Below are 24,056 nucleotides of genomic sequence, written 5' to 3' on the forward strand. Positions count from 1 at the left end.
TTGTATCAGTATAACTAACAGGTACTACACCTGCCAAGAACCTGGCAGTAGGACTATAACACAGTAGTGTTGTCATGTGATGCTACATACCTCAAACTGACATGTAGAGAAGAAAACACAGAATTAAGAAGCAAAAGTCCAGCAACCTAAAGGAACAATCTTATACTCTGCTCTTGCAGATTGTCTAGTAGGGAAAGCGGCAGGTTTCAAAAAAACCCAGAATGAACACCCAACAAAAAAGAAAAGACCACATACACAACAGCACTGGGATTCTTACATGTTGGAAGCTATAGGCTAGTAGAAGTAGATTCTCATGTCGCTTGTGTTTTTTTCCCCAGAGGTGTTCAAAATCATACAGCAGATCTATACTATGCAGCAGATCTCAGTTTAAGATAACATCTCTCCAGTCTCAAGGCAGACACCTAAGACTCCCTCAATTTAAAACAATCATAGCTTAGTTTTATTATGTTGTGACAGGAGGTTTAATACATGGTCCTTATAGTCTGGGAGAGTATTTGTTTATTCAGGTAACGCCTAAAAGTCTGAACACTATTGCTTGAATTACTCTGAAATTCTACATAAAGCAAACCGGATATTTGCAAGCTAATACATGGAAATATCACTCGTGTAACCTAAAACTTCAAGTTTATTCTTGGAGTATAGTTTCAGGAATTATGCAAAGACTCCAAAATCAAGCAGGATGTGAGGAAGCCGTGCAGCATCCTCGAACCCCTTCTGCCACCTGCTGGCAGACACCTAGTAACATCGTGCTTTCTATGCAAAGGCTTTTAAATGAATAAAAAACCCCTCACCTTTCATCAGTATACTACCAAAACCTGTAGTTTTATAAATGAATCTTGCTCACAATGATCTTCTAAAAGACAATAAAAAAATAAACAGTTCATTCATTCCATTTTTAAACAAGGTATACCTACTTTTTTCCTGTCCAGTCGTGGTGCCACTCTGCTATCCTGAGAATCTGATTGATTGATTTCTGGATTAGTATCCAGTAGTCTTTGCATGGCTCGATCACGATCAAAAGCAGTTACATAAAACAGCATTTGGCGGGTATCAAATGGAAAGAAAAATGGGCTGTAAAGAGCATTGGATTAGTTAGCTGCGTTCCAACTAGCATCTATGACTATAGTTTAGTTTAAAACACAACAAACGTAGTATGCCTGAAATTAGTGCTTTATTGAACACTGTGGTGAAAGCAGCCTCCAAAGGAAGCCTTCCAGAACACACACTAGTTTTCATTACAATACTTATGAGCAGGAGTCCAGAGGTAGAATCTAATATAAGGAGGAACTACAAAAAATTCCAAAAATTCCTAACTCTTCCAAAAAAATAACTCACAATACTTGAAAGCCTTGGCTATGCAAAGCTTATATCGGAAAATAGTTTCTCTTGAGTATGTATTTCCAGTCAGTTGTCAGTGTTGCTTCAATTAACACGCTCAAAAAATTCATGAATGCCAACCCTTATTTCTTTCAAGTGCAGATGGTTTACAGCTTATACTCCGTAAAAAGTACTACGAAGTACTATGAATACGGCTTTATAAAAGTTATTTATAATATTTTTTCAGTAACTATAAAAATATTTTCCTTTGGATGATATTGAATATGTTAAGATAAATGTAGTGGTATGAGAAAATGCCATTAAGCAGTTTAACAGGAGAAAAAAAATGACCTGGATAATCACATACTATTATTTCAATAAGAAAACTTCAGGGTGCTCAGAAACTCCTGTAAGAAGTAGTCCAAACTTTGCAGCTAGTCTACCCCTCCACATTTAGTTTAAACTTGCAATAAAGGTATAAACATTCACCCAAGTGTCACTGTGTAACTTAGCAGGAGTTCTTTGACTACATTTTACTCTCCTCCAGCACTTTCAAAAGCCGTGTCACATATGATGCACCTGGGCCGCCCAGCCAAGAGGCCTACGGAACTCAAACAAGAAGCACCACACAGTAAGTCATTCGTACCATGTTTTTCCAAGTTCTGTCAGCCAAGTTGGTATGTTTCCTGTCATAATCACCAAAGGATCTTGAAGCTGCCTGTTCGCTTTTGCTGTCAGTTTACTGTTGATAAACTCTGAGGTTGGAATTATCTCCTTGCAGATTGCATTCTGTGATAAATAAAAACAATGTTACCTTTAGTTACAGAAATGCCAGAAGAAATATCAAGCCTTTAAGAGAGGTTTTTATACTTCCAATTTATTTATCATTACAAGAAAAAAAAAAAAACAACATTGTTGCTTGGTCATACAGAGTCTAAGCCATGAAAGAAAGGCTGAGCAGATTTTTACTATTCATTTTCTTTTCAGAAATAATGTTGCTCTTTGAACTTAAGGGAAAAGCACAGAAGAGTGTGTTTAACACACTATAGAGGAAATATAATTGACTGTAAGAATTTATAGCCTTTGTTTTACCAGAAGTTAGGGAAACAGGTAGGGGGAGATAGTAGTATTGGCATTATTCTGTCTTGGTGGTGGGCAGCAGGCAAGGGAAGAAGGCTATTTTAAGGTGTTTCAGGACAGAGTTATCTGTATCAAGTATGAAAGTGATTTAAAAAGTGCTCTACTCACATCATACAAGTAATACCAGTATCGACTGATAGCATGTAAAACTCTCAAAAGAAGAATAACATCCAATGAGGGATCTTCAAATGTTATGTTTTCAGGTGGAGTAGATATGAGGTAAACTTCTAGAGGATTTAATACTGAAGGGCATACACCATCTGGCAGGAAGAAAGAATATGTTATTAAAACAAAACAGTCTTTCCAATATTTAATTATTAGGAGCCTAGGCAGTAATAGTCATGGGATTCAGTTAACTACAAGAGTTGAGTTAGACAATTCAGTATCTTATTTTTAGTCTCAATACACACATTAATATATGCCTACTTCTATTTTGCTTGCTTTAAAAAAACCACTGTGGTGCCTAAAGACTCTTCCCCCGCATCGTTCCAGAAATTTCACAAATCTAACATAGTAGCAAGGTAGCACACTCACCATGCCACAATTCATCGTGCTTTTTAGAATTTCTAGGGGAGGTTTTTGTGGGAGCAGTTTGCGCTCTTCCTCTTTTACCACCAACACAGTCCTTATTGCCATCTTCATCCTCTCGCACCGGCTTGTACCTAAAAGGAAATTAAAAGTTAAAAACATGTTTGCAAAATACTAACTTACATGGAATCAAAAACAGTTATAGAAGCGTTAGTTCTTTGACTACCAGAATTTTACTTGAATGACAGTTAAAAGCAGAAAGACAAGAACAATGCATTTGGGTATTGTCCAGCCTTTGAAGCCTCAGAAACAAAGCATGTCATGAGGGAGAAAAAAATGGGGACTCTCCCTCTGGCTCCATGAACTGGAAGAAGAGAAGCAGAAGGTATAGACAAAAAAAAAAAAAAAAAATGGTTTGTCTGGGGTTTTTTGTCGTTGTCGTGGCATTTTTTTGTTTGGATTTGGTTGGTTGGTTGTTGCTGGTTTGTTTTTTCTTTTGCATAACACATTTAAGCATTAGAACGGAAAAGACACTGCTGAATGTTAAAAACTTTGGCACAGTCAAAGGTCAATACTGCTCCTTGCAAAGTATAGCCAGAGAATCCATTTACTTGCATAGCAATGTATTAATACTATGGAAACCAGTTTGAAGTTGGCCATTATTTGTAGACTGCAGACACATTCTCTGTTGTTTGTGGTTAGTTACCTAACACCAAGTATGACTTCTCTCCATCTAGCAGGTATCATTTAAGATTCTCCATTTCTTGTTCAGCAGCTTTGCTCGTGAACCAGAAAGAACAGTAGCTAACAATGAATTCCTACTAAGATTTGAGTATCTCAAGGACATCAAGAAAGTAAAAGCTTCACAGATTTGGAGGGGGTGTGGGGAAGAGACAGCTATATTCCCATTTTCTTTATGTATATACATCTAGGAAACTGGAGTTGTCCCTCAGTTTCTCTAGCCAACTTACCAAATGGTGTGCGTTTTTGTCCAAATCCCAGCTCTTCCCAATGGGTTGCTTTCATCATCTGTAGACTCCCTCTCCTCCTCAGCTTGCAAACTGTACTGCCTAACTGCTTGATACACAGTCATATTGTATGGCAGCAAGTGATCTCCAATGTAAAATTGCAGTCTATGTCTCACATTCCCTGAATTTAAGAATTGAGCAGCCTGAACAACAACAACAAAAACAAAACACACCACACAAGTAAGGAAACTTGTAGCTAGCTTTTTTTTAAGCTGCTCTCCACGCTGTTCCTTACCCCCACAGCAAAAGCTTACCAAAGATTCATCTATTTCTTCATCTGACCCATCATCATCACTATCCTCATCGTCTTCTCTAACTCTTCCATAGCCTGAGGCAAGAGAAGAAACATCCTTATTTGTTTTTACATGAAATGTAGCAATGCTTTCATACTTTTTCCTAAACTCCACTGTTTAAACCAGCTCCAAAATACATCAGTTAAAAAAAAGCAACAGACACATTAGAACATATTTCAGTATCCACATCTGGCATAAAAAATGCCAAGTTACAGTCAGTCTGACAGTCAACCAGATTACACTTCTGTTAGTATTTAGGCCGAACTGTTTACAACAGGGAAAAGTTTGTCCCAGAAAAGAGAATGTTCTCTGCAGCCTTAGTCTCCTCCCCTGTGAACAACATACATTTATAGGTACCTCCCATTTGCCTTCAGTATAATCCTCACAAGTTATTACAGACTCTCCACTACTGACAGTAGCGACTATCCCAACAAGTAAAACACATGTGACTGTATAATTATGTATATACCTCTAACTACAAGGTATCTTTCAATGGCTTGTACCAAAGCCAGAGGATCAATCTTCACAGGTCCACCTTTCCACTGTTTCACATTAGCACAGTCTGGATGTCTTTGCAGCTGGCATTTTAATTGATGCGTATTGAAGAATTTTAAAGCTTGGGATCCTCTGTTAAGAGAAAAACTCAAAATAATTTGTGAAAAAAGTTGCTACACAAAGAATCTAATAGCCACATTGCATTTAAAAATGCATTAAAATAGGCTGATACATGCATTTAAGAATTCAGTCGTTCTGAGTATTATTTCTGTCTATTTCTCCAGAAATAAGCTATTAAGATATAGCTAAACAAATTAAAAATTTTATTCTACAAGAACACCAGAATCCAAGTTAGACAAAATCCAATTTCCAGTGAAAGCTACATGGATTAAGAGCAAATCCAGTCTGGGGCCTGATTACAGTATGGCCTATACCGACCATCTCTGAGGCCTGGAGCTGCACAGTGGTCACTGATGCCACATAAGATTTAGAGCTGCGTTTACCTGCAGTGCAATAAGGATCAGAATCGGAGGTGGAAAATGCAAGTAGCTATTCATATGGTTTTGTAATAAGGACCTAAGGGGACAACGTGAAAAGTCTGGTTTTTTGGCCAAGTATAGCTTATACATATGTTCCACCCTCAAACTATCAATACTCAAGCTAGCTGTTTTTATACACAAACCTCTTATCTTGGGCTGCTTCTACATCCGGGTACTAGTGAAGACTACCTAATCTTAATGCCTCAAAATCCTCACTGACATAATCCACAGTAAGACTAGCAGTCAATGCTACAGTACTCTGACTTCCCCTGTTTAATTTTCTATTGGAAAGAACAGCAGAATTTTGCTTCTATGATTAGAAGCTTTATAACTTTCTTAGTTATCCCATTTTCTACAGAAACAGTACACATTAGGAAGTGGTGTAAGATTACGGAGCACACACTATTTGCAAAAGTCAGTATCAAGACAATTCCTTCACATATTAGAAATCTGTATATTGCATTGATTCCCATGGATTTTAACACAGTTTCACAGAAAAAAAAAAAACCTGATTTTTAATGTAAATTAGATTAGTGCTACAGTGTAAAGCTCTAGCACATCTACTATAAAGGATCTTGTGTCACAATTAGTGACAAAATAATCCATTCTATCTTACTACCTGAGAGATAGAAGATTTTGGCATTTCAGACTTTAAAAGAATAGTTTTCAAAAATTGATTTTCAATGCTCATTCCCTCCTAATTTCTACATAATCACAAGAATGTGTCTCTAATCAAATTGAGCTTTTAGCCAGCACCACAAAATACTTTCAAAACTTATATGCAACTTATACTGGAATAGACTTACTAACCGCTATACAATAAAGAAAAAATAATGTTGATTTAATAAAGTACAGAAAAGAAATTGTAGAAATAGTTCTTCAGTCACTCAAATTTGCTACTGAAAACACAAATAAGTTGGATTCCAAATCTAATCTATCTTAGGACACAGGGCAGATGCACAGTTATTTTAAACTGTGTTGACAGCCAACAGTTATCACTCAATCTATTATCATCCTAGAGAACAGAACTTATCTGAATATCAGAGTTTAGCACTGTAATACAAACTCAGCAGCTTAATTACTTCACTAAAAAAATACCAGTGTCTCAGCAATTGATAGATTATTTCTTTCTAGTGTTTGTTACATGGCAACAAGGAAGACATTTGAATTTTTAAAACTTAGAGATTGCATTTAAAATTATACATCCACCCCCAATCTGAGAGAAGTTCCATACTGTAAGCAAACCTTTGGTTAAATAGCCAATCTTCCACTGAATAAAAAAGTCAACTGTGTAATTGCTTTTGTCTGTAACAGGGTCAGAAATTTCCATTAACTCCTGCAACTTTTATGTTGAAACAGGTTTTAGGAAACAAAAGCTGCCAACAAAGACTGTTACCTGAGCATTAATCCTTACCTGCTCCCTGTTCCATTTCCACTAGGGAAGTCATGCACTTTTACAGGAAACTGTTCCATCTGACTGAGGCAATTGTTCATTTTATGGACCAATGCCAACAAAGGTGCATTTTCTAATGGCTCTAGTCTTCCAAGGGGCTCTTCTCCAGGAAGCTGAAACGTATTCCAGTCATTTAGTTATGTGCTTAAATTAATCCATCTTAAAACAATTTATACCACAAGTTTTTGTTGTTTTTGTTTGTTTGTTTTAAAAAAAACCAAACCAAACCAAAGAAACCCCCCAAAAACCCACACACGACACGTACAAATTTTGAGAATCACTGCGCTCACTTAAAGTAGCAAGAGTATCAGCATGACGAGATAACACAAATTTATGAAAGACTCATTTAAAAAAAATGCGCTTTTCTCTCCCGATTTCAATTGAACAGCTCAACAGATTTTAAACATTCACCCTTAACCATGAGCAGTAAGCTTCATAGAAGCTGTAGTGTCTACTTTCCTCTCTTCCACTTCAAATTTCTTCCTTTAAAAACAGGACAATCTAGTTTCTTGCAGTATTTACAAGTAAAGAGAGCAAGTGATAAGACTACTGACCAAAGTCTTTCCATATCAACTTCTTAAAAGTCAGAAACAACTTTTAAGTTGTTCAAGACTCAGACAATTGGCCATTTCAGATTATTTCTTTTTCCACTGTTGTGTGGAATTCTCTGTAATTACAGGGTATTCTAAAAAGTTTATGACTCGTAAAGACATAGAACTATGTCAAAGTTGCAGTGTTATACAGCTTAGACATAAACCAAACATTCCTTCTGTACTCCATCTTAAAGTCAAGGTCATTGTTGAACCTCTCAGATGGTCAGTAAGTACAATTTGAGATACAGAAAACTAAGAATAACAAAACAATAAAACTTACTGGAGAAGAAAAAAATACATGAAGAAATCTTTTCAATCTGATGTCCCTGCTTACAGCATCTTTCTCACTTTTAGATGTCAAGTAAAGCAGCAGTTGTTTAACAAACCCACTATGCTGGATTTCAAATGAGGAGACATCAGACTCCGAGACAATGCTACGGATTTCTACAAGGCACTCTGTTCCACCATCCACCTGGAAAATATGAAAGTAGTGTGTTACTACCCAGGTATAAAGGGCTTAGGAAATACTGTTTTTCCTACTACTGCATGGAACAGCTCTAAAGGGAGGAGAAAAAAAAAACAAAAGGGAAAGTCTGTAGTGTATAGTAACAATTCAAGCAATAACAACGCAAATAATCTGAGGATCAGCAATTTCTCTATTCAAGAGAGGACATTACAGGCAATACCTACCTTTTCCTTGTTTTAAGAGAAATGCAAGGTCTCATTTCTGTCTCATGCAACATAAAGATAAGCTCCAAACAGAGGGTTTAAGAAAAAAAAAAAAACACCAAAAAAACCTCCAAAAAGAAAACCAACCAATCAAACCATTGCAAGTTATAAAACACTGTATCATCATTTAAGATTAAGAACAAAAAGCCTATGCTTAAAATCCTGGCCACACTGTCTAAAATGGTCAGCTTTCCTCTAGCTTCCTCCTAAATACTTCTACTGCTTCCATTCCCACCCTCACCCCAAGTAAGTTTGCTATTTCTAACCTGGAGGTTGAGTTGTTCAGTTGCAGTGCAAAGTCTCTGTAATACATTTAGTGCTGGATTGCTTCCATCCATGTTTTCAGAACTAAAATAACGTTCTACAAACTTATGGGCTTGCTCCTTAATCCAGCCCTTAATTTTTTCTCTGTAACAAAGCACACAAAAGGCATTTGGCCACTCTTATATTTGCATACTCCAATTTTACAAGTAAACACAGCCAGAGTATCATTTTCCCCATGTTTAACAGCAGTCACAGACTAAATCCCTTCCTCTCACTCCAACGCAGTAAGCGTCTATTCTCCACAGATTACTTTACACACCATTTTTCCCCAATTCTCCAATTTTTCCCCCAGCATGCTACTTGAACCTATTAAGAGGTTATTTTCTCAAACTTAATTTATTGATTTTTCTTCCAGAGTTAAATTTTAACAGTGGTTAAACTCAAACTTCCTTGACAGGTGCTACTTCATCACCTCCTTATCATAAGAAAGCAGCTGCACCTCAAAGTCAATACCATATTAAAATTATTTTGATTCTGCATGTGTGTACCTGTTATTGGAAATGGTGTCCTTGGAAGCAGCCCTTGCAAGACCACTTACTCCTGCTGTTCGTGCTGGTTCAATATTATTACTGTTGGACTGTGTGCTTAATCTTCCCCATGTTTTAGGATTTAAACTTGCCAAAAAGGAAGATTTAGGTGATTGAGTAGTTGTAGGGCTTTTAGCTGGAGGAAGCAGAGACAAAATTAAGAGAATCAACAGGTTTATTACAGATAGCACTTTCAAAAGCCTGCAAGCTTACTTTTAAATTTAAAAGGAGATAGAGTATCACATTTTAAGAATGATTTACCTTGATTGTCTACTTTGTCATCATCTCTTGGAGGAGAGTATTTTGGTCTCCTCGGCCCTCGCTTCGGCAGTCGTTTTCTCTTTAGAACATCGCTCAGTCGTCTGTCCAAATATAAAAACAAAGTAATGTGTTTCCATCAACCATATTCGTATGCATACCCACCCCCCAGTTTAAGGTGCATCTGCCAGCTCTTTCCTCAAGAACTAAAAAAAAGGTTCTATCCCATAACAAGGAGGGCACAGGGGAAGAATGAGCTTTGAGAGAAGGGGCCTCAACTCTGTTTTAACTGGCAGGACAAGAGGGGGTTTTGCTTTCTGTCGCCCTTCTACTATGGGCAGCCATATACAGCCAAAAGTACCACTGAATAAAGGTTTCTCATAATTTTCATGTTTTTATTTGTGTAGCTATCTGGTTATTAATCTATTTGAATACACTTAAAAAGAAAACATCTGAAAGACCTCTACCAAATACACACCAAGAGACAGTGGGTATTTGACCTGCCTCCCCTATTAAAACCCAGAGGGCACATTTTTCAATAATTTATGGAGTTTCTACTCACCAAGACCTACACTTCCCAAGTTCACATATTTCAATTCTGGTTTAAGGTGAGTTTCCTTATTATGCCAATACGTTAAGACAAACATTTCACCTTTAAAACAAAGGCAAACTGTAACACTAAAATAATTTATTCCTGCAAGAGATTCTAATTCTACAAGTGTTCAAAATAACTTAGGACTTCTTTTTCCTCCAGTCTGCAGTAGAAAGGAACCATGCATCACAGCTATCATTTCTCTGAAAGAATCACTCTGTGCTCAAGAGTTACATGAGACTGCAGCTGTTGCTTTTGGCATTCTCCAGCCTCTCCACAAACAACTTGGATTGTTTCATATTGCTAGATCATAACTATCAGGTCACTAGTGGATTTTGTGTGTGTGTTGGGTTTGTTTGGTGGGTTTTTTTGTTTGGTGTGTGTTGTTGGTTGGTTGGTTTCTTCCTCTCTCCTTTTTTTTTTTTTTTGTTATTTTTGGTTTTAATAGATATATAACTAATCAAAACTACCTATTGATAGCTTTACCACCACTCCATTTTAGCTCTTTAGAGGGAAACTATCACAGCAAAACACAGATGATACTGTAGCAGCTCATGTCAGTCAAGACTTTTGAAGAAAAACAAAAAGAAAACCACACACACACAGATTGTTTGCTCACAACAAATACCACACTTACCCCTGCGGGCTCAGATCCAAAGAATCCTCCCGGCTGTGTTGTAAGCTGGGAGAGCCCAAATCAGCAGCTGCATTACTGGCAGCAGTGGCTGTTCCAGTACTTATTGTTGTGGTACCCAGCGTTCCTGATCCATTGGTGCACACTTTTGGTGGGCTTGTTAGCAGAGCCTCAGACTCTGCTAAGTTTTTCACTTGGTGCATCACACCTTTGCAAAAGAAGAAATCTTGGTTCGGTGGGTTGGTTTGGTTGTGAGGGGATTTTTTGTGAGGTGGGATGAGGACAAAGGTGTTTGAACAGGTAGAAGTCCATTATCAGAATGTCTGCTTTGACTATGGCAGCACTGCCTCACCCCACGCATCAATATTGTTTTAAAAGCAGTTCAAGCCTTTCTTGAAAAAGTCAATTTACATAGTTTAAAATAAAAATAATGACAGCAGCATGAAGAATAGCTAAAGAAACTTCAAAATCCCCAGTAGATTATAACAAAGAGTTCCTGCCAAAGATTCATCTGTTTTGTCGAGTAAGACTACTCATGTAATTTCAGCAAGCCGTCTTAAGCCTAAATGTAAATTCACTAGCATCTAGTAAGCCTGTACAAACTGCTTTCAGAGTCACAAGAAACAAGCTTGTCTCCTCCAGAGCCCTGGTCAGCTCCTCCCCAGTCATATGACAATAGCTTACATGGATTTGCACATACATGCTTTTAAAATACTAAATAAGGAGATGAAGACTGGGAGGGAGAAGCACAAGCAAGACTTACCTTCTCTTCTGAAGTAAACACTGAAAATGTCAGGTAACTTTTGCATTAAAATCTCTGCCATCTGCAGGGCTCCAACTACTATCTTAAGGTCTTGACTTGACAGCATTGAGGCAATATGACTAAAACAGATAGTTTACTGGAATTAGGTTTGTCTTTTCATTTTTTTTGTTGTTTTTAAAAAATTAAAATCAAGCCACTTTGTCTTGCACACATGATACAGGAAACTGAAAGCAAACAAATTTCATTGTGCTTTTGTAAATGCTATAAATGAAAGGACTGAAAGAGTCCTCTTCCCACCTAAATCACTTTTACCAAGTTTTAACATGTGGCATAAAGGAAGAGTGTTTTCTTCCTTTAAAGAACACAGTGTTGTGGACCTGAGTACTGCCTTTGAAAACTAGTCAGTTTATTTTCTAATTGCATCCTTTTTATCTAGATCCTGACTTGATGGTATATCATATCGGAGAGGTTTCATGATTAGAACTTGAAAGCTGAATGCCGTGAGAGTCTGTTATTGTTCACATTACCGCAAAAGTCATCTTGCCCTCAGAAAAGTTTATAGGCAAGCTTTAGAAATCAGAAAAACGGTAAATGGTAACATTATACATTATTAGTACACAGAGACATGAAGGTAAACTATGTTTCTAATAAGAATACCTAGAGCTGGCACCTACTGCAAAGTCTAACATGCAAAAAACTCCTGAAAGCTGAGAGCCTCAGCTTTTAAATTCTTATGTGTTTAATTCGCAAAAGTACAATTTTCCCATGACAAAGATGATTAAAAAACATAATCACAAGTTTGAGTTTTAAGCTCAAAATCAATTTCATTCACAATGGTTAACAAAACCCACCTTGAAACAGCATGGTTTTTCAGCACATCCTTCAGAAGTTCAGCATCAGCAAAATAAATTATTCTAAGAATTGCTCTAAGGCACTTGTGTCTAACAGCAGGTCCAGCTGAAGAACTATATACTTCATAAAGAACACCAAACAATGTTTTGATAAAGGATTTTGCCAGTTCTGGGTCCTCTTTCATTAGTTGTGCTCGAGCATCATCCTTCTTCAATTCTGAATGTCCACCTGTGAGAAATTGTACAACAAATCACTACACAGTTCTTTGCATCTCTGCTCTGATGGGGTTTGTTTTTGCTTGGTTTTTGTTGTTGTTGTTTTAAGCTGAATTGGTTTAGCTCTTGAATTGAAAAGATATAATTTAAGAACCAGAAGTCAAACCAATAGCAAGAATGTAGGTACAAATCTTCCTCTTTCAAGGAATCAAAACTTTTCAGTTCTCTTACATATTTCCATTGGACAGTAAGAAGTTTTCACACAGTCTTCATTAAAGAACTGTATGAACAAAACTGTTTCAGAAAATCCCAAGCCAGGAACACCCCCAGCTCCCTCCCCGGTTTAATGTATTTTCAGTTCTCAGGAAAAGAGTTCATACGTTAAAAGGAACACATTTCAACAGTCTGAGTTTTGTTGTAAAGCTGTTGTCCTTCATGTAAATCAGAACAGTTTGATGTTCCAGAGAAACCACAAGAAATCTCTTGGCTAAGCAGCAGACTTGTAAAACCCAGGAAAAGTTCACAATAGCTAGAGGCACCAGGTATCTCCTAAGGCGCACTTACTAGTGTTCGTATTGGCTAAAGGGTTTGGTTTTCGCTGAATGGCACGTGCTGTTCCAGTATCCTCATTTATTTGCTGCATAGAGTTAAAATCAATCGTATAGACACGCCCAAGGGTAGACAGGCTTATCTCATCCTCACCGACCTGATGAGCTGCCTAAAAACAAGGAAGAGTTTAAAGTTAAGAAATCCCTAACAAGCAGGAAGCTATATGAAAGGTGATGAGAGGGCAAACACAGTAGGAAAAACAATGGTTGACAGAAATTCAATAAGAACAGTGATTAAGCAGTTCACTCATTACTGAATACCAAAATAGTGCAACATTTCAGCATGAGGTTTGAGGAAACTTGTGTTTCTCAGGAGGAACAAGGCCGATATTTTCAAAACCGTAAAGGAAGCACTCAATGCCTTATACAACCACACGCACATTTAAAATACGTCACCACACAAATGTGTGTAATTACTACCTCTATTATTCGACTATCAATCCTGTTGTAGGGATGCCAGAGACCCCTGTCATCTCGCCATTGCCATATTGCACCATCTGTATTTTGTGCATTTCCTTTCTTCAGCATAGTATCAACAGCAAAGATTCCTTCTTTTGGCAGGCAAGGCATCAGTTCACTGTAAAGAACATTAAAACAGTATTTCACTGCAAGTATACAATAAAGTCCATCTAGGCTGAAAACTGTTTGCCTTAATTTTAGAGAAGTTATGGATTTTAACATACCAACCAGGCCCAAAACCTAGGGCTGCATAACTTACCAGATAAGAGAAGTAAGCTCATAAAGTTCTTGAGGACTTCGTGGAACAAGGTCAATTTGTTCTTGACAACTCCCATTTGAGGCTCCACAAAGGAGGAAGTGAAGCGTTTCTGCAATATCTATAAAAATTATTCTTTATAAGACTACTTGCATCAGAACATGGACTCCATTTTGTGTTGGACACTACACTGAAGAGACAGTCACTGCCCTAAGCAAACAGACAGTAGACAGCAAGACAAAAATCCATCTCTCTTCAAATGTAAGAAACGGGTTTGTTCTCAGGTCTGAGGTTTTTTTGGGGTTTTGTTGTTGGTTTGTTGTGGGTTTTTTGTTGGTTTTGGGTTTTTTTGTTTGTGGGGGTTTTTTTCTTCCTTTAAGGGACATCTAGAGAGGAAATATCAAATATCACTCTACATACAGGGCACAGAAGAAAACAGGAGAACATACAGGGCAGCTGAAGTGACAAGTCAAAATTTACAGGATGAAAAGAAAAAAAACAAGTGAGAACTAAGACAGCTACACAGCTGTTACTTAATGTTTTCCCTTAGAAAAAGCCCTTAAATCGCATGTTTCTCCCACCTAGTAAAGGCTATAAAAAGAATTATTCGACTTGGGTTGAAATGAGAATAACCCGTGCAGCTAATATAGAGTCAAAAATTAGACTAGTACTCCAGTGACAACAGCTGGAGACAGGAAAGGGGAGAAAAACCTCTCAGGAAAACACTTTCAACAAGATTAACTAAACTTTGTATCCCAGGGAAAGCATGGCAAGAGAGAAAAATAAATAAAACCATATTTGTATAATCAAATGCACAGAGTTCCATATCAACTGTAGGCATTAACTTAAATAGGTCCCCCAGAATATGACAGAGCAAGAACTCACTTTGCTTCATAAGTTGGACTGCAAGCGTAGGACAATTCGAGCACATTAAGGAAAACATGCGCACCACCATGATGAACATTCCTGAGCTCAGGATAGGAGGCGTCACTACTAAGAGCTGCTGGATATTTGTTAACAAGTCCTTGGAAGCAACCTGCTGGAGCAAGTTCTTCAGGAGGGAACAGCAAAATTAAAAATGTTAGTTTGACTTTGAAAGGTAAGCCCTTGGGAGAAACTGAGGAAGGGAAAAAAACAAAAAACCACACTGAAAAAAACCACACCCTTACCTCCTCATGCTGGAAGTTGTCCACTAGCCGTGCAAAACAGAGACAAGTGCTTTCAACAGACTTTTTGTCCTATTATAAAAAAAGTTAAGTATTTGTTTGAATTAAAATATATGCATTACATTACCTACCCTGTCATTTTGAGGCATTTGTAAAATTTCTCCAAAAAGGCTAGTCAAATTGCATTGTACAGAATACTATAGCTCTGAATTTCAAATTCATTGATACGGTCTGAACTGATCTCCTGATATGGCGTATTCCCTGGGAAACATCTCACACTTACAGCACAGATACCTTTAGGGACCTTTAGAGATGAATAAAAGGGTGTATAATATCCTTTTTGGATTCTACAAGGAGGAAACAAAAGGTAAGAGACCTACAAAGCAACAGCAAATACAGATAAGCAGGAGTGAAGGCTACTGTTCTACACACTGCATGAAGCTGAATTTTTGTATCATGCAGTGTCACCAAGACAGCAAATCTTAAGACACCAAGATAGTACAGATTGCTTTAAAAATAGCTCTAGTTGAAAGTTCATTGCAACACTCAAAAGAGTTCATCTGAATATAATAAAATACTTCTACTGTAAGGGTTGTTGAACACTGGAAGAGGTTGCCCAGAGAGGCTAAGTCTCCATCCTTGGAGTTTGTGTGGTATTTTGATGGTGGTGGTGGTTTGGGTTTTGTTTTGGTTTTGTTTCTTTTGTTTTAAAAAAAATTTTTTAAAAAAAATCAGCTGGACATGGTCCTGGGCAATCTGCCCTAGCTGACCTTGCTTGAAAGATTTTTTTTTTTTTTTTTTCAAGAGAGATAGAAATTCCACTTCAAAATTTCTTGAAATCTTACTTTTGTGGGCTGTAGCTTCTCTTCAGAGAGCAGGAGTCAGTACTTGTCCCTACTATTGCTGAGAACGGTGCTTCTTGTTTCCAGAGCACCATCTAAAGCTGACCTTTGACTTCTGTGAAGCTGCCTCAATGATTCAAGTAGTCTCTTAGCAAGAAGACGTTGTCAAAATTAAGAATAGCACAAGAATACATGAAAGCATTACCTGGAAGCTTCTATTTAGTTACATTTGTTAACGAATGAAATAATTTCTCCTTTTTCTCCTATTTAACAAGGACCTGCCAATCGAGTAGTATGTCCAAATCTCTTTTGGTGCAACAGACATTGTGAGTGCTCATTTATAAGCATAGCAGCATTGCAGGATAGGCAGATCTTAGGAACCCATGATTTAGGATTCATCACTTCAAACTATTGTGCAAGAGTAGGAACTTCCTTTCTTAAAATGTCATAAGCCCTCCCAAAAAGCCAATTCAGAAAAAAACCCACAAAAATTGAAACTGAAGCTTTTCTGAGTTTGAAGTGGGAGGGAACCTTGCAACTTATTTGTTAAGAAAGAAGAAGAGCAGAGTAATGTTACTGGATTTCCTCTTACTGATGGGCAACAAGTAAGGAGTACAAACTCACTATAATTCATGCTGTAAGTACCTTATTTCTCATTTTACAAAATTAATAGGGACATCATGATTCCTGACAGCACGTTTACAAAAACCAAGAGGTCCATGTGCTTGTTAGAATATCACAACTTGACAGTATAGAAACTTTAAGGCAATTATCACATTGCAAAGGCAAATAATACACAATAAAGAATTAGGTATTTGGAGGCAACTTCATACTGTTTTCAGGTCAAAATTAAAACTTTCAGTTTTATAACAGTTTCTTACCTGATGGGTTAACCTTTGCGTAAGCAGTGGCAAAGAGTCTGCCACAAAGTGAAACTCATCAGGTGTTATACTCTGGCAGCAGTTGGCAGCAATAGCCAGTGCATTCCTCTGTGCATTTATACTGAAGAATTCCAGATACAGCAAGCAGTCTGCCAACCCACCCTGTAATAAAATAAACATTTTCACTCTCATTACTGCTAAAGTTACAGAAATTTTGTTTTCTTATTTCATCTTCACAGAAGAAGATGTAGAACTGGAAGAGGTAAAAACGCTTTCTTTTTTGTACTTACTGCTTGCAGAATGGCTTTACTATGCCTGCGTGATAACATCTCCAGGGCTGTGAGTGCCTGCTCTGCCACATCAATGCACTGAATAACTTGCAGCTAGAATGAAACAAGAAAGCTTGTAGATTTATTTCTAAACCAGTTTGTAAAACTAATCTTTATTAACACCTGGACAGTTAGCCTGAACTAACACACATATACTAATGCAGCTGCACTGCTAGCTGTAATCAAGCTAGACAATTTAAGGCTAGATTAGCTATATAGATACCTCAAGAATTCCCAGTTTGTATAATTAGGCAGTATCTTCGCAATACCAAACAGACAAAAAGTTCTCAGTGAACCAGATAGTGCTTTTCAGTAAGGGTGTGAAAAAAGAGTAAGTCTGTTTTTAAAAGCTTTTCATGCATTATGTATTATCTTGTAAGCTATGAAAAGCCATTATAAAAATCTCCTCAAATCAGTATAACACTGTTTTGATTTCATTTTACCTTTTCCAAGAAGACAGGAATTGCATCTACCACTACAGCAGATGATCTGGGAAGTGCTTCCATCATGTATGTTAAGGCCCGACATGCATGGTTCATCTATTAAATACAGATATGTTTGGTTTTAGGTTCAGATGATATATTTTTCTATTTCACAAAATCTCTTAAACATTACAAATCACCTACAATGTCAAAGTTGTGCTCCATCTGCAGCAGTGTTATCTGTTTAAAAAAAAAAATATCGTTAGTTTAGTAAACACACCATCAAGGGCACAAATCAGTATCATAGCTTTTGACTCAGGACTTTCGAAACTTTTACCAAAATTCAAAGAGCCACTACCTATTCTTGAGCTATTACAGAATTAATAAGCCTAGCAAAACTTAACAAAATATGCCCTCAAAAATCAAATGAAATATATAGAAACACATACATGTATATAATTAAGAATATTTTATTCAAGCGAGATATTGAGTAAACTATTATATCCTCCAATAGAAATACGAGATTTTATCTTTACCAAAGCTGGTACAACACTCTTGACTGGAAATCCTCCTAACGTTTCTTCATTTCCCATGACCAAGAGCTGGCACATCTCAATCACTGCCTGCAGTTGCTGACTTTCATCAGTAGCTTGGAGACCTTGTAAAAGCTGTTGGGCTTTAGAACCTACATATCCAGAAAAAAAAATTAGGAAAAGATATCAGAAGACATTAAGTGTTCAAGGGAACCGTTATGCTACACTTCTGCAAGAGTGGAAGACCAGAGATAGTTTGGTTCTCCTCTGTATTTGTAGCTTCACTTTCTTTCCCTGTCATAAAAAGGGGCGATAGGAAAGGGAGGCAAAAATCTCACTCTTGGCTGTCTTTCCAGTGCAGACTGGTCAGCACAAGAAGTCCACCACACTGCTTACCACAAGTGTCTTGCCAGAACTCACACCACTCCATCTCTATAAAGCAAAGGACTTCTCACCACATCCCCGGTTAATACAGCACACGGAGCACCCCCGAGACCCCATCCTCCTCTCCACAGGCAGCGCCAGACTGCCCTGGGCTCTCCTGGGGAGGCAGACAGACTGGGACCAGAAGGTACATGTCTAATCCAGCTGCATCATGCAACGTGGGGGAACAAGACTAAGGACCCATGTTCTCACTGACACACTGCCTTCAGGAAATTCTCTCTGTCTGAAAACTAAGACACTTCTGGAACTATAATCAACATACCTTAGAACTGTCATCTACTACTGGTTCTAAAGCTAGCTTAAGCGCTTGTTTAAAGACAGCAAAAAACTCAAGGGGGTTGGAGAGGTCTTTTGTTAAGCAGCCCATCATGCAAAAGAAAAGATAAGGAAGGGGTGAAAAGGCAAGAACCCTCCCTTCCCCACCTAGAAGGGAACATGAAGATGCCCCGAAAAAAAGAAAATAAATATGGCTGAAGCAAATTTCTCCTCCTTATAGGAAGACAAGCAAATTAATACTGTTGACCAGTGGTCTAGCACTACCACAACATACAAATCTCCAACATGTAAAATATTAAACTATGAAGCTAATACAAATATTAGCATTTACTAGCGGCTGAATTCTACTAGTCTGGAAGTGGAAAGAATTAAGTCAAATTAGACAAACTTTGCTTACTAGCTCCACTTCCAATTGTCCTGTGGAAGAGCTGCGACATCCGAGGACCAAGAGGGCCAAACAGGTGAGGAGGAAGACCCCTAGCCTCTAATAGAGCTAAAAGCAAACAGAGGATAACAGCCATTGTCAAAGCTTCTACATATATTTTTAAAAGTTTAAATTCCACGATGCTATAATTTTAAGACTACTAGAATGTTGATACTTTAAGAAAGATGAGTTAGGATTAGATGACTGCAGCTACCTCAATTTCCAAAAAACACCAAAAAGATGACACCTTTAGGGAACAAATAACTTATTTTGTGTGCAGAGCATTAAGGCCCTTTAAGAAGTCACCCACTGCATTTCCAGAACTATACATTTCACAGAGGAAATCTGGTCTACTACATTGTTGGAAGTCTAGATCTAGAATGCCAGATATACCAGACTCATTTCAAATATGAACTCAAACTACGTATGAGAATTTAATCTTATCTTCACATTTTCAGGAACTGAGTGGCACTACTAAACTGAGAAAATGACACTGAAAATCACGTTCACAGATTTGTGTCGCTGAGCAGAAGAGGAAAAAATTCTGCTAGATATTAGATTTTTGGTTTTGTTTTTGAACACTTTTCAATCGCCTTCAGCTAGACTAAGTGGGTGATTCTGATGGTGACTACAGCTGATCAATACAATAACGCTTAACAGTAAAAAACAATTTAGCTCAATATTCCTAATGCATACCTATGCTTACTGAGGACTGTAAGCAAGTGAACTAGTAGTGACAAAGCACTCATTTCCACATTAAATATTCAGATTAATCAAAACCAGACATTTGTAAGGGAGACCTTGATCTCAGAACTCCTTGCAATATAGTGGCAAAATCATTAAAACAGTTGCAGGACATGCAAACTGAGTTTCTACCTGTCTGTACTCTCAGATTTTGAGACCTGAATCCTTTAGCCCAAGCACAAAAGCAAGCATTTTAAGAACATTTAGATTTTGTTTGATCAAAGCTTACAGCAACATGGGTATCAAGCACAAAAAATGTTATCCAGAAGCAGGCAGAGTAACAGCAGGCCTAACCTGGCCTGTCAACTGAAAAATTCTTGCAAAAACCTATTTTCATATTTGAGCTTACGCACTTAACAGGACTGAGTTCTCAATTCTCTCCCCACATGCACTCCTGAAAAATCATCAATAGTAGTGTATGACACACGATATACATGAGTGAGGACACTGTGCCACCCCTCCAGACATTGCTTCCAAATTCTTGCATCTTTAGTGAATTAAAGCTTGTAACTCCGTATTTCAGAACTACAGTAAGCAAAGCAACACATTCACAGACGGAGAAACAAAATACAGCCTTTCCACTACATGTAATACAGAATTTGGATAGGTATGGCTATTTAAAGGCTGCAAACAACAAAAAAAATTGTCAATTAATAGCAATTGTTGTACCTTGTAGTCTTCCCATCTCTGAATCATCTGACTCACTTTCTCCAGAGGTTGTCATACCTACAGCCCCAGCAACAGAACTAGAAGCTAAAGAAATGAAACAGAGATTAATGCAAGTTAAAATGCCTTTAAAACTACAAAATTCACATCAATTCGACCATCAAGAAGCGTCCACCATCAGAAGTGCTCCGCATTTAATATTGCCACCATCATACTTCAGTACAATTGTCATTTTAAACAAACCAGCCTGCAAGTCACACAAGATAACGAAAAAATATAGCTAGATCAGCAAGTTAACTTTCAAGACATTTACCTGTATCCTTAGTAAATTTATGCTTTTCTTAATTGAGTGTTATGCTGCATCTTGTTTCCCTTAATTTTGACTTTCTGTACTGATGTAGCTAGCTGTAAGCAGAGAACACTAAGATTTTCTACAATCCAGTGTAATTGCTAAAAAGCTCCTTCGAACTCACTACTGATTAGGACCAGATGATAAAATTAAGTACTATTTAATAAGACCATGCAAGTAAGAATATTTAACTTGGTTACAGATTTCTCCAGTACAGACATGCTTGCCATTTCAACAGAAAACTTTTAGAATATTTATGAATAGTTACAAAAGAGCTTTTACAAGAAAATGTTTGCCTTCTGCATTCTGAACAGTTTGGTGTCTTTACAGTTTGCAATACAATAATTTATGTAGCATCAGCTGAAGGTACATTTTTTAAAAATAAAAAAGCTAGATGCCTGAAAACCAAAGTCTACTTTACCAGACACAGTTTGGAGACTGAAAAAAGCATAACTGAAATACATACCAGATATCCAAGAGATCCGATTGAAAAATAAAGGTCCCTCTCATTCAAAAACCTTCCAGAATTATTACCAGCTTAAATAATAATTTCTCCTCAGAACTTAATCCATTTAACTGTTTAAGCGCAAAGAAGTTTCTATCAGCAACTATACTAAAAATGTTTCAGTTAGAATTTCTTCTTACCTGCAGCTCCCTGGGGAGCCTCATCTGTACGTGCAGCTGAAGAGTTAACTCCATCCTGGTTGTTGTCAGGATCAGCCATCTTCTCCTGTCGGCGAGCTTCAGCTGCTCCTCTTTTGCCCAGGCCAGAGCCTCGCCGACTAAAGATGCAAAAAACAAAGTTTCAGACCTTATGAACTAAAACAAAAGACTTATTAACGTGAAACTACACAAAACCACAAAAAATTACATAGATCACTACCAGAAAGTTGCACAAACTAACAGATTTTATTAAGAATCAGCCTTCGCAAAATTACTCAACTCTTCTTCACCATCTTTGCCCCACACCATGGTGGTGATTTGTTTATACTAGCGCATTACAGGTATGTCCTTACATTATACCCTTCAAGACAAGACAGTCTTAAAATATAATAGTCAAAATGACCAAGATTAAAGTGACTGTTAGTTACAAATCACATACACATTTGAGAAGGTCAATGACAGAGTAACTCTTTTTAAAGGAAGTTCTGAACTACTGAAAGCACAAGGAGAACTCCGATGTTCGACTTGGTTTTTCCGTGTTAGCACATCTGAGGGCATGAGCCTTTTTAAATTTGCTTTTTTAAACACTACTATCATCACCACTGCACATAAATATGCCTACAAAATAAAGTCAAATTCAAATGCACCGTTCACAACAGAATCAGACTTCAGAAGCTTTTTTTTTATGGCATAGAAGAGCAAAAAGAAGTTGTGCTGGAACTACTACATGTAGTTTAGGCATCAAAAAAAATAAAGCTTGTTCAAGGTTCGTAAGTCTAGCTTCAGAATACATGCAACCACAAAATCTTTTTGCATCACAGGATATATTTACTCTCCCCTCCCATTTAATCTACCAGGTGTTTAAAATTATTAATTCAGAGCTAATTTTCCCCTGCATCAGAAGTTATATTAAGTACTGAGATGTTTGTAATATTGTTCAGATGCAGCTGCTGACAATCTGACTCAGCTCAACAACATATACTATTAAAATAGACTCCTGTATGGTACCATGAAGTCTATTTTTCAAAACAGTCACCTATTTTATTATTCATGATGGACAGTAGTTTAATACTCTCTCAGTGTTTAGTATCTTTTTAAACAACATCTCCCTAAGGAAAGGATTACTTAAATTTGTAATATTGGCTCTGGGTGTTTGTTTCGCTCCACCCCTACAGCTGAGGGATTATTGAAGGTCTGTGACAAATCCTATGTGCTGCCCATGACACTGGTGCACAAAGTAACCCAGCAGGCCTGAAAAGTTATAGCTACTTCTACAATAGCATAAGATACAGGCCAGTTTTCATGCATGAAAATGACATTAATATCAACCCACTACAGTAACCATGTTTCATTATCTTAAGTTTTACCTGGTGCTAGCACAGGAGCCCGTGGTCTTTTGCCGTGTGCTCCGCCGCAAACTGGGGAGCTCAGCAGGTGGTGATTCACTGCGCTTCTTTGTAGATTTTCTTAGACCTATGTAATACATAAAGAGAATTGACAGTAAATCAGTCTTTAAATACACAGCGGTTCTACAAAGATATGAAACATCTGCGTACAGGAAACTTCTACGTAGAACAACTTCTACAGATGAACCACAATAAGCCCACATCAGCTTTTACTCACCTTACACTGAACTGCTATACCAGTAAAAAGAAAGGTTCGGATATTTACTTTCACTCATTAATTTAAGTAACACTAAACTCCAACCTGTTACCTAGATACCTTTTCCTAACCTACACACTACAGTTATAGAGGAGCTTTTAAGTCTCTCTCTTGCTAAGCAGATACCACATTATGGGATACAAGTTTATTATTTCCCTGTGTTGGTATTCTAAACACTTAAATGAATATGCTTTAGCTTTAAAGAAACTACTTTGGCAGGGAGGGCAGTGGTGGTTGCATGTTTTCCCTCACCTCTAAGTAAATCTGTGCAGCATAAACTTGATCATCTTCACTAGCTGAATCATAAATTTTAGCCAGTTTTATTCACCTTGGTATGGCTTAAGAATAATTGCCTTAAATAAAAATCATGCTCCCCTCCAGCAGTCAAGCACTGCCAGTTTTGAGATCTGTCATATATATTATTTGTGTTTCTATTTTCCAGCTACATCCCTTCAGCCCTTATCACTATCATAAGGTCTTCCTTAAGGCAAATACCAAGCATATCTTCACAGCTTTGGAAAAGAAATTCTCCAGCTTTTAGTTTAGAAGTATTTGCACTGTTGAAGTCTGACCCAACCGATATTAATTTGCTCTAGGTTATGAAGCCATTGTTCTGATGACACATCCCACCACAGAAGCAGGAAAATCTTGAACACACAAAAACCCCATGCAATACAACATTCTCAGATGATGAGCAAGCTTACCATCAGGCTGAAATATTCTACAAGAGCTTCCAAACCAGAAGCGTGATAATTATATAAAAAATTAAAAATCCTTATCAGGCCCAGCTTTACATTTCTGTCCTGTCCCCCTCAATAATAAAGAGATCCCCCGTAACATTCAATTTAGACATACTATCACTAGAATAGATGTAAATAGTTTTGAAAATATTAGAAAGATCACTGCTCCCTCTTCCAGCAACAAAGCAGAAATAAAACGTATTTAAATATGCAATGTCTTCGAGCACAATGCCTAGCAAACTGGCTCCTGTCTATTTCCTTAATCCTAAAACATTCCAAGAATGCTGAGTT

General features: G+C 37.4%; 1 protein-coding gene across 9 annotated transcripts in view; it reads right to left on the reverse strand.

The window, feature by feature from the left end:
- The window catches only part of TRIP12 (thyroid hormone receptor interactor 12), a 79,674-nt gene that overhangs the window by 13,793 nt on the left and 41,825 nt on the right, over window positions 1-24,056 (reverse strand). For 6 of the 9 annotated variants that reach the window (XM_065639577.1, XM_065639576.1, XM_065639570.1 and 3 more), the window contains 29 exons: window positions 22,731-22,836; window positions 21,346-21,482; window positions 20,355-20,438; window positions 18,915-19,010; window positions 17,801-17,949; window positions 17,469-17,504; window positions 17,286-17,381; window positions 16,804-16,896; window positions 16,514-16,675; window positions 14,794-14,862; window positions 14,510-14,675; window positions 13,628-13,745; window positions 13,330-13,486; window positions 12,866-13,019; window positions 12,086-12,314; window positions 11,235-11,353; window positions 10,475-10,679; window positions 9,249-9,349; window positions 8,949-9,123; window positions 8,403-8,544; window positions 7,688-7,879; window positions 6,776-6,927; window positions 4,797-4,969; window positions 4,289-4,362; window positions 3,978-4,177; window positions 3,013-3,140; window positions 2,587-2,738; window positions 1,985-2,127; window positions 936-1,092 (listed from right to left, as the gene is read on the reverse strand). In XM_065639577.1, coding sequence (XP_065495649.1) covers window positions 936-1,092; window positions 1,985-2,127; window positions 2,587-2,738; window positions 3,013-3,140; window positions 3,978-4,177; window positions 4,289-4,362; window positions 4,797-4,969; window positions 6,776-6,927; window positions 7,688-7,879; window positions 8,403-8,544; window positions 8,949-9,123; window positions 9,249-9,349; window positions 10,475-10,679; window positions 11,235-11,353; window positions 12,086-12,314; window positions 12,866-13,019; window positions 13,330-13,486; window positions 13,628-13,745; window positions 14,510-14,675; window positions 14,794-14,862; window positions 16,514-16,675; window positions 16,804-16,896; window positions 17,286-17,381; window positions 17,469-17,504; window positions 17,801-17,949; window positions 18,915-19,010; window positions 20,355-20,438; window positions 21,346-21,482; window positions 22,731-22,836 — 3,965 coding nt within the window. The remainder of the gene's footprint in view (window positions 1-935; window positions 1,093-1,984; window positions 2,128-2,586; window positions 2,739-3,012; window positions 3,141-3,977; window positions 4,178-4,288; window positions 4,363-4,796; window positions 4,970-6,775; window positions 6,928-7,687; window positions 7,880-8,402; window positions 8,545-8,948; window positions 9,124-9,248; window positions 9,350-10,474; window positions 10,680-11,234; window positions 11,354-12,085; window positions 12,315-12,865; window positions 13,020-13,329; window positions 13,487-13,627; window positions 13,746-14,509; window positions 14,676-14,793; window positions 14,863-16,513; window positions 16,676-16,803; window positions 16,897-17,285; window positions 17,382-17,468; window positions 17,505-17,800; window positions 17,950-18,914; window positions 19,011-20,354; window positions 20,439-21,345; window positions 21,483-22,730; window positions 22,837-24,056) is intronic. The other 3 variants (XM_065639578.1, XM_065639574.1, XM_065639575.1) reach the window with 2 other exon arrangements.

The sequence above is a fragment of the Caloenas nicobarica genome, chromosome 8 (assembly GCF_036013445.1).
Source record: "Caloenas nicobarica isolate bCalNic1 chromosome 8, bCalNic1.hap1, whole genome shotgun sequence".
Lineage (NCBI taxonomy): Eukaryota > Metazoa > Chordata > Aves > Columbiformes > Columbidae > Caloenas > Caloenas nicobarica.